Below are 11,274 nucleotides of genomic sequence, written 5' to 3' on the forward strand. Positions count from 1 at the left end.
TTGGCATGATCGGAGTGCCGGATCAAGGCCCTTATGTGGGTTCCAGCCCAACTTTGATAGAATACACAAAACAATAGTATCAGCGCTTAGCAAACCAACTCCTAATTTACAGATATGGGGACAGAGATTGAAATACTCTATAGTCTGATGATAAATAGTACTTATTCAATGTCCAAGCTGTAAGTGTCAGAGTAGAGGTATATCCAGAAAAAACAGTCTGAGTTAAAAGATATTTCCACGCTGTGTGAGGTTTTACGTTGATAAAGGGGAAAAAAAAGGGTCCTCTTTGACTGTGTGTCTTTTTGTCTGCTGGGCTACTTGTATCCAACCTTTAAGAAAAGGATTCTAACATAGCGTAAAACAGTAACAAATTTATTTCCCCAAGCATAAAAACCCCCCTACATAAAAACTCTTACAAGAAAATATGGTGAAAGCTTATTTATAAGTTTCACAATACAAGCATTGGTACAATGCGGTGTACTCGCCGATAGAAGATAGTATGCTGCTCCGTCGGTCAGTCCTGTGCACCCGGACCGATCTTGTTGCAGGAGTATCGGCTATTCAGTCCTACTGCATTGGTTTTCGCAAATTCAGAAAAGCAATCCCGCCAGTTTCATCAACGCGTTTCGTCAGTTGTAACCGGCCTTTTTCAATATGACCGATCTGGGGGATCAGGATTGTTTGAGGGCAATCCCCGCAGTAGCAGGAGAAGCAGCCCCAGGGTTGCCTCTTGTCATCTCAGCTGTGGCGGAGGTAAAGGGATCTGGACCCAAATTCCCAGCATCATTCTCTGAGTCACTATTGGACTCCAATCCATTCTCCTCGCTAGACCTGATTTCTGAGTCAGAGTCACTCTGTCACTCTCATTCTCTCACACATTTCCATCGCTGCTCCCGCTCTGCCTGACGCGGAACGGCTCTTTTGCGTGATCTGCACACGCTATCAGGGGCGCCCTAAGGTATGCCAATCATAAATGTTTTTGGAGGCGGATGGTGAAACATGCCTAGATTTTTTATTAGCCTTTTTAGGAGTGGTCCCAGGGGGATCCAACTCAGTGTCAAGGTTCTCACCGTGACCTCCAGACTGCCAGACGGGGTCGCCCCTTTAGTGCCCGAAGAGGGATTTGAACCTAAGTGCTCTGCAGTCCTGGACCTGCTCTCTCACCTCTGAGCCACCATATCAGCTCAAGAGATAGCCAGAAGTCTATCTTGCCTTATTCCCAGCACTGGGGGCTGGACATTATTCTGTGGCTGCTTCAACCATCCTAGCACACCTGCGGCTGATCACCAATTAGCCAGGTATAAGACACTGCCTCTCCCTAAGGGCAGTGTCAGTTCATTGACTCTGGTTAGAGTATTGCTATTCCATGTTCCAGTGTTCTCCTGACCTTGGATTGCTATTCGTTTGTACCCTGACCTCTGGCATCCCCTGACCTCGGCTCGCTACTCGTATCTCCTGATTTCTGGCATCCTCTGACCACTGGCTTACCCACGACTATTCTCCTGGATATTCCTTTTCTGTACTGCGACTTCGAGCATTAACCTGCACAGCCCCCGTGCACAGACTCACAGGCCAGGTGAGTTCTTCCTTGACCACCTTGGCCTGTGTTTAACTGCAAGGGTGAGCATATCTCTGCATATTGGACTCCCAGCAAGGTAAGCTGTGACAGAATGAACTGACCATTATGGAGTCCACAGAGATAAGAAAAATGCTCACCTCCCTTGCTCAGCAAGTGTCCAGCCTGACCCGGACTGTTCTGGAACTGCAGCAAGAAGTTTTATCTCTTAAAGGCACAGTACGCCCAGTTCCAGAGCCGTTTGTTGTGATGCCTAACAGATTTGATGGTTCTCGTTCCTCCTACACAGCATTCAGACTGGATTGTGAACTTCTTTTTGCTCTTAAGCCTAAAACCTACAACAGCGACTTTGTCAAGGTCCGTTCGGCCATCAACTTACTTTTCGGATGGATCAAGGAGTGGGCATACCGGAAGCTACAGGAGAAAAGCACTGTCTTGGACAGCTGGGAGTCATTCATGACCGCAATGGACTCTCAGAGCTTTACCTCCAGGAAAGCTACTCCCAAACCTGCTCCGTCTAACCGCAGATCGTGGTTACCTAAAGAAAAAGACTCCTACCAAGTCCCCCTTATGTCGCAGCGTGAACCCACCGTAAGTGAACCATCTTGTTACCCTGTCTATCCTCAAGCTAGCTGCGAAACTCCAGTGGACATGGAGGAACCTATGGAGATTGACTTCGTCCACACTAGAACAAGACTGCCATCTGGAGAAAGAGACCGAAGGAGGGCGTGTTGTCTCTGTTTCTATTGTGGAGAAGGAGGGCACTTTATCTCCCACTGCCCTATTCGCCCAACTCGGCCTAAGCCTCTTCAAGTAGGTACTATTCAGCTGTACCCTGTTATTCCGGCAACACAGCCAGAAAAATGTCAAAGGTGCTGTTGGATGTTTCCATGTTCCGTGATGCAGAAGAGTACCCAACCCAGACTCACAGGCCAGGTGAGTTCTTCCTTGACCACCTTGGCCTGTGTTTAACTGCAAGGGTGAGCATATCTCTGCATATTGGACTCCCAGCAAGGAAGCCGTGACACTCAGGATGCGGACTAGGAGTCGCGGACTCTGTAGATCCCATGCCTGAAGTGTGAGCCAGAAGTGCCTGGGAAATAGTTTGGGATAAGGACGAGGACATGGAGCCCATTATGGTGTCGTCATAGACTTCGGGAGCACCAAGGACTGTGCCTCCACCTTGCTGGGGTCGAGGTCCCATGCCACAGCTAGGGGAAACCAGCCATAGATGTGGCATCACCCAATGATACAGGGGCACCAAGACCCCGGGGAAAGGGGGCATGCAGGCACCTTAGGCTTAGGCATGTAGCAAAATATAGTTGGACCCACACATTAATATCAGGGGAATGAATATAGGGGTTAATATAATGCTGTAAGGAGGATAAAAGAGCAGTCAGTGAGGGTTAGTCACCCAAATTAGCGCAGAGGGGAGCTCACCAGGGCCCAGACCAGCAGCCAGAGACACGAGGAAGGAAGGGGCAGGCACAGGAGAAACCAGAAGGGGAAGAACTGAGAAAATCTGTGAGATCACTGTGAAAAAAATGCAAATTCGCAAGGAAAAAACTCCCAAACAGCTGAATTTGTCTCCCGAACCAAGGCGTGTTCACGTGCTGAAAGCATCTATGCAGACAAAACACGAAACGGCATAGCAAACTACCAAACGTTCGGGCCACAAACCAACCTGCGAAAGACACGTTCGCGAACTGAACACAGTGGGAAAAATAGACTGGCAGACGTATGCATACAAATGTCTGACCGCCTGACCCCAAATCGACACGAACAGAGTCAAACTGAGGCGCGAAATACCGCAAAGAGGGCGCGAAACAGGTCCAGGGCCCGGGACAGCAGGCAAAGAAAAACAGATAGCGGAAAAACACCCCAAAAGGACAGGTCCACCCACAGAATAAGGAGGCAAAAATAAAAAAAGGTATGGGCTAGCACCCCCAAAGAGGTTAACAGAAGGAAAACCCATTTACTGGTCTGGGACCCTGAGAACAGAACAACTAATCGATTTATAAACAGGTACCATAACAGTTCTACAAAATAAAACCCATGATTAACCAAAAATATTAAACATACAATTGGAAATACACAAATCACAATGACTAAATCTCCAGAGACAAAAAGATGATAATTAACTGACTGTGGAGCAGCAAAGAAAGAGGAAATATTATGGGAGGTGCTGACTATTATACTGGGACTTGATATGGGTGTAGCTCTATGTTTACCATTTTTTCTTACTGTTTTGTATTTTTTGCTGCTATTGGTGGACAGTAAAGAAAGGGATATGCAATATGAGCCTCTGTGTCTTGTTATAAAATCCAGGATTTATGAATTTCTCTTTTTTTTTTCCAAAGAAGATACTGACAAAACCTGAACTGTTGGTGGGTCTTGAGAACTTGTTTGGGAAACGCTGATATAGAGCACTGTTGGATCATGTATAGAGTATATGGAGAAGAGGAAAAACAAAACAATGTTTATATTTCAACTCTTCCTTTGCAATGTTTGCCCTGGCTTTGCCTTGTCTGAACTGGACTATGATGTCTTCTGAATCTTTAAAATAATAATAATAATAAAAAAAATAATAGAAATTACAGGTCAGTCCAGGGCATGTTCATATCTCTGATGTCTATTCATTGGCATTTCCAATACATCGGTGTATCCAGGGGCCGCATTATGGCATCTCTTGATAAGTACCATATGAAGCCACAAGAGGTGGGAGACTTTTAATTGCTGCTACATTGCTGGATTAACATGCTGACACCAATAATATCATGATTGCCAAGTGTTCCTGCCCGTTTGTGCAACAAGATGTCAATTCTTGTGAGGATAGATTCCTTCAGTGTCATATGCATAAATAATATTATTAGATGTAGAAGCATTTTCCTATATTCTCTGTGGGTTAATGAAAGGCAGCAATGAAACACGGTGAGCTCCCTGCATCGTGAGGACATGTTCTTAATATCAGGAAGCAAATTCTAGATTGGCTGGCGGCTGGCAGGAAAGACCTTATGTCAAGCTAACAGTATGTACTGGTATTTGACAGGGAAAATGGATACTGTGCGTATACAGTCATGGGAAAAAGATAGTACACCCTTTTTGAAGTCTATGGTTTTACATATCAGGACATAACTATCACCTGTTTCTTAGCAGGTCATAAAATTAGGTACATACAACCTCAGGTAAAAAACAATATAACACATTACAGTGTGTCTTAATTTACTTAACAAAAAGAAAACGTCAGAATGGAGAAGCCATGTGTGAAAAACTAAGTACACCCTTACTGCATCCATAGAATTGAAGTGGCTAAGTAGCAGACAGGTGCTGCTAATCAAATGCATTGGATTAATTAATCACCAGCAAATGTGACCACCTCTTTGAAATCCAAAGCTGTGGCAGTTTTAAGGGGGGGGGACTTTCTTTTTATCTTGACTGTATGTGCAAAGGGGGGAGTGTGTATGTTTTCCTATGTCTTCTCACACATATACCATTAATTACTTCAGGTTGGTTTGGAGCTGGTTGGTAACAGAAGGAAGATAATGTAGATCAGGTTTCTAATAGGAGGGTAATAAAGAGGTCCATCGGTATTATTACAGGAGCCAGGATCTGAAGTCTTTCAGGTAAGCCAACAACTTCAATGTAAAGGCCCTGTTGTCAGGAGGGAGTAGCCTATTGTAGGAAAGTAATTAGTCCAGGTAGGTGAGTATGTATCAAGGTAAGTTCAGAGTTTGTGGTTAGGGAGACCACTAGTGGTGGAGAGCTGGTATTGTAGTAAAGTAAAACAGAAGAAATGAAACATAAACTTAGTTGTCAAGATAGGATCCTGACAGATTCATCTCTTAATCATGTTGGGGTTCAATATGAGTCTCCTGAGAAAATCCAGCCCTGCTTGTGTATCTTTATAAGATATTTGTTTTTTTCAGATTTACAAAAATGTGCACGTCTGGTTTTTATTTGATTTCAGCATGGATTGCTGGCTTTGTGGTCTATCTTACACCATTTCCACTTTTAATAAATTAATGACTTGGGCCTTTAAAAAGCTTGCAAATCATTGACTGCATTTAATGTCAAAGAAAACAAACAACCTGCCAAAGGTCACATCTGTTCCCACAACTAAATAGAATTCATGCTAAGTAGCAATCTTGCTATGTCTCTTAGCACACAAGTCACAAGGTAAAAGTCCTTGAAAATAAAATATTCTTACCATCATTCTACGAGAGTGTGTTTTGGTGCATTTTAAAGAGGCATTAAATATTTATTTTTCCAAGTTTGATTTGTAAGTAGAGTCAAAGGTTTCAAAGAATGCATATTGTCTAAGAACGTTAAATGCCGTTTAATCTTAGATCAAGAGTCACTGTGTTCAGGGTGAATAATGCAGACAGTCCAGGTTACCGACAGACGTTCACTGTAGCCAATGTTGAGTACATTTTTTTAAAATAATTTAATAGATGATGCGCTCGCTCGGTTCCCTGAACCACTATCATATTTCTCATTGAGGTGTCAATGAGGTAACTTCACAGTGCAAGTAGTTGTTACTGACAGGTGGTTAGTACAATTTGTTGCTGTCAGAAAATACCACAAGCCACTTGACCACACTAACGGCAAAATAAATTTGTTTATTGGGTAATAGTTTATTACACTATGTGCAGTTTTGCCTTTACAAATTTAATATTTACATTTATTGTATCTTCATTACAAGGCTTTATTTACTACATATATATATATATGACCACATTTTGTGTATTCTTGGTAGTTTTAATCTCCTTTTGGTTGTTTTTTTTTTTACTGTTAAAAGTAAAAGCTTAATGTTTTATATTCCGTAATTCTAGCAATAAGGGGATGTGAAAGATTGATTTAATAAGATTTTAAAGACTCATACATTTCAACATTGTGAGCAGTGGTCACTCTGTCACTCCAGGGGGCCCGGCCGCTCATCGGTCCCCTGCGACCGGGTACAAGCTGCAACGTTTTGCGGCCCCGGCCCGCGCGGCAAACCACCGTGCTCCTCTTTCAAGGGGTCCATCTGACTCCCATCAGGCTTGGCCCCCACTGGACCCCAGGGAAAGTCACAAAAGATAGGACACAGGAAACATTGTGTATATGTATGTGTCTGTGTCTCTGTATGTGTGTGTGTGTGTCTGTGTATCTGTATATCTGTATGTGTGCGTGTATGTATGTGTGTCTGCATGTATGTATCTCTGTATGTATGTGTGTGTCTGTCTGTCTATCTGTATGCATCTGTCGGGGAGATGTACGTCTGTCTGTCTGGATGTGTTTTTGTGTGTTTCTCTGTATGTATGTGTGTTTGTTTGTCTGTGTGTATGTATGTGAGTGTGTCTGTATGTATGTGTCGGGGGGGGGGGGCGAGCACGGATCAGGGGAGAGAGAGGGGAGGGAGGCAAGGGGGGGGGGGGGGCACGTATCAGTTTCGCACCGGGGCCCCATGGACTGTGTGTACGCCACTGATTGTGAGTGATGGTTGCAGTTACAATTAGCTAGGGTTAGGGTTAAATAGGGTTAGGGTTGGAAAAGACTATAAAAAGAGTCAAAGGTTGACAGTGGTCATAATGGAAGCTATACAAGTGGGGAACTGTTCTTAGTAGAACCCACAAGGTCTCTGAAAATTCTGAAATTCACAATGAAAGATAAAGCTTAATTAATCAGAAATTGGTGATGGAGTGACCAAGTGAAAGATCTCAAAATGCAATATATAAAATAATATACACCTCCTGCAAGTGTCATGTCATCATGGAGGTAAATTGCAATATTTGCCTTCTATTTTGTCCCAAAAGGGATGTGAGCCCAGTAAATAAATTGGTGAAAATGTAGAATTTGAAAACTGGCAAGTCGGTTATTTGACCCTACGTCTCAAAAATCTGGCATGGTCTACAAATGAAGTAATGCTGTACTCAAAGACAGACGCAAAATGCATATATGGGATTTTTACAGTAGTCGGATACACAAACAGGGTTATTTACTATAGTGAGAATTCAAAGTGAATTTAAAGGGAGTTTCAAAAGGAAAAAAGCTGAATTTGAAAAACATTTATGGTTTCTTGTTTGGCTTCTTCGGCTTAAGATTTGAAAGTCACTTCGAATTCTTACGTTTAGTGAATTTTTTCACAAACGTGCATGAAAAGCACAAAACATGTAATTATAGTTAGGAGATTTGTCAGAGAAATGTTATAGAATGGAAGATGATTAAAAGTGTCAAAATTACTTCAATACTCTGGTGGTCTGCTTTCTACGAATATATCCTTTTGATTAGAAATTTTGGAAGGTTATGTGACTGCTATTAAATGGATAGTCTCAGCAGATGGTCATATTAGTCTCAGCTGAGAAGGTTCAGCATTAAAATCATGATTCACTGCTTGCAGTATTATCTTTCAGCTTCCAAAAAGATTAAATACCTTAGACATATGAGACATTATAGCAATTAAAGGGACACTATAGTCATCAGAACAACTACAGCTTATTGAATTTGTTCTGGTGAGCAGAATCATTAACTTCAGGGGTTTTGTCTGTAAACACTGTCTTTTCAGAGAAAATGCAGTGTTTACATTACAGCCTAGTGATAACTTCACTGGCCAATCCTCAGATGGCTGTTAGAGATCCTTCCTGGGTCATGGCTGCCTAAAATGCATCCAAACATTCAGTTTCTCCTCCCTCTGCACGCAGACACTGAACTTTCCTCATGGAGATTCATTGATTCAATTAATCTCTATGAGGAGATGCTGATTGGCCAGGGCTGTGTTTGAATCATGCTGGCTCTGCCCCTGATCTGCCTCTTTGTCAGTCTCAGCCAATCCTATGGGGAAGCACTGTGATTGGATCAGGCCACCACTTCTAATGATGTCCGCAGACTGCTTGTTTTTCTGAGTCTAACAGCATGCAGATTTACAGCTTCAGGCTTGAATACAGTAAGATGCTGCTATATTTATGGAGGCATGAGTGGACCAGGGGTGCTAGATGATGGTGTTAACACTATAGGGTCAGGAATACATGTTTGTGTTCCTGACCCTATAGTGATCCTTTAAGACTAAAAAATAAATTGACTTTGAGTTATTTTTAGTTGAAAAAAAAAAACTTTATTTTTTTCCGTTTATAAAAACAATATTTTACTAATATGCAATTTTGTTATATGCATACATATGGGATTTTTGAAGAAACCTCTGTTTTGTCCTTCAAAACCAATACATACGATATAGGGGTGCACACATTAGGAAAGCTGCCAAAGATGCTTCAGTAACAAATATATTGAATCTCAGAGAAGCCTCAATCATTAAGGGGTTAACTGTCGGCCCTCGAAACTGCCTTAATGACCCTATCAATAGCTATACTTCAGCTTCGTGTTAAAAGACAGTTGAACTTTAAATCCGAGCAACAGACCACTACAATGAGAATAAAGAAAGGGGGAATCGGCTCCCAGAGCCAGCTGTTTCTTGAAACTTGACCTCGCAAACAGCTTTTGTGGAACTCAAGAATGACAGAGTCTGTGCAAGCTGCGCATGTAACACACTAACAAGCCATTCCTGGGGTAAACGTTCACCCAACCACCCTCTGTCCACATGAGTACCAGGACCATGACAGCTCTTTCTTGTAACTTATCTGGGTAAACACATGCCAATTAGTAACAATAGATACCTTGCATTTTATTGTCCTAACTGTTATTTTATATAAACACGTCAATTCTTCGCAACTTGTTTATTTACTAAATGCAATTTAGAGTTAATTGAAAGGTGAATAGCAAAATGTAGGCTACAATATCCAAGCCCAAGCCCTAACCATAGCTAATTGTCTTCTATATCTGCTAATGCTGCCTAAATTTAGCAGTTTGGTTTTCAACACACTACGGTGAGAGTGATATTAATAAACCTCTATGTATCATAACAGTCTGGTACTGAAATGGTTAAATCAAAGTTCCGTTCACCTAATTAAAAGTCCAGGTGATCATCTTTTACAGCTATAACTAGCAATATAAATGGACAAAGAGGGACACTTTATTCTAGGGATGTGAGTAGTGGTGTGGCCTGTTCTGTGAACTTTTAGGTGACTTACTAATAACAATATATTCAACTATAATGTAATTTAGAACAGGAACAATGTATCTTATTGACAGAAACTGATTTCTAAACACATTTATTGTAGTTTAACCCCTAAGGACACATGACATGTGTGACATGTCATGATTCCCTTTTATTCCAGAAGTTTGGTCCTTAAGGGGTTAAAGCCATATTACTGGAAGTATTATTGCTGTGGAGCTCTGTTATAAGCTCGGACATACCAACAATATGAAGCTCCTAGAAAAGAGGGGCATTAGAATAGGAAAGAGGAAATAGTTACCAAAATAGGGACTGTCCCTTCTAAATAGGGACACTTGGGAGTTATATTAACACATTCATAAACAAAATAAATAAAAACACGTGCAATGCTAAGACGGTGTTATCTTTCCTTTTTAAGGGATTATTCAGTAAATCAAGAATTGCAGAGAACTGAGAAGAGTTTTAGGCCAACTAGTTGGGGTTTGATACTTTTTTTTTCCCCCAACTTGACAGTTATAGCTTAAAATGTGCAATGTTCTGCTAGATTCTTCCAAATTCTCAAATTAGTTAATTAACCCTCACAAAGTTCCCCCCTTTATGACATTTTACCCAATTTACCTAATAGGAATCCCAGGAGAAGGACTCCAAATGCACCCAGGACGAATCCAAGGACGGTAAGTGAACTAAAACCTTTTACCCCTCTGGCCGATTCGTGCTCCTCACTGCTTAAAAGTCTCAGCATTTTCTGTTCTTCAGTGAAATGTGTTTATACAGGGAGGCCTTGACCAGGGTGTGAGGATTCCCGCTGCATGCCTGCATACTAGAGACTTCAAAAATGCTGCCCAAAGAAAATAAGCTAATTAACAGTGATCCCTCCCTTTCTCTTATGTACGCCAGGCCGGAAAGGTCAAAGTTCTCTGCTGAGTCCTGTGTCTTGATTAACTGTGGAACTGCTAGAAGAATGTTAAGATAAAAATCTTTGTATCCATCTCAGTGTGTGAGTGTAATGTGGATAAGCTCATGGCATACCAATCATCAGGACAAATGTTTACTTGCCAATGGCTGGTGACAAATGGAAATTTTTGAGCCCTGTAAATCAATATGGGACATAAAAACATGCTACGTATCTATATATTTACCATTGTTCTGTTTAATTATACAGAACTGGAATCCTACCTGCACAGGGTACTATGATTTTAGATTAACCACTTAACTACCAAGCGGTTTACAGCCACCAGCATTTGTGTGCCCTCTAAATATTTAAATGTATTTTTCATTTCAGGATGCCTAGACAACACATTATTTAATAGAAACAAAATTCAGTGTGGACAGAAAAACACAATTTTTTTTTTTGCCAATTAATGAGGTTACACATCGGGTTAATGAGGTTACACAGGGTTATTAAATAAACAAAATTTCTCAATACGTAACCTCGACTTTTTGTCTATAATCCCCTCATCTATACATTGTCCAATATACCGTACTACTTTACCGAAAATTGAACAGCTAAGGAAAGAAGTCTCCCCACCTTTCCGTTCTCTTTCTCAACCACACGCAGATCATACCTATAAAGCACTGAACAATTCTAGCCCCTCTTATACTGATACAGGAGAAACTGACGGAAGCCAAGCACAGAGAGATGGACACAGGTTTC

The 11,274-nt window shown here is 41.5% G+C and overlaps 1 protein-coding gene across 1 annotated transcript in view; it reads right to left on the reverse strand.

The window, feature by feature from the left end:
• Window positions 1–10,417, reverse strand: part of LOC134572033 (putative N-acetylated-alpha-linked acidic dipeptidase) — a 90,854-nt gene extending 80,437 nt beyond the window's left edge. The window contains exon 1 of the mRNA XM_063430820.1: window positions 10,239–10,417. Coding sequence (XP_063286890.1) covers window positions 10,239–10,362 — 124 coding nt within the window. The 5' untranslated portion in view covers window positions 10,363–10,417. The remainder of the gene's footprint in view (window positions 1–10,238) is intronic.
• Between the last annotated feature and the right edge of the window lie 857 nt (window positions 10,418–11,274).

Source organism: Pelobates fuscus, chromosome 1 (assembly GCF_036172605.1).
Source record: "Pelobates fuscus isolate aPelFus1 chromosome 1, aPelFus1.pri, whole genome shotgun sequence".
Lineage (NCBI taxonomy): Eukaryota > Metazoa > Chordata > Amphibia > Anura > Pelobatidae > Pelobates > Pelobates fuscus.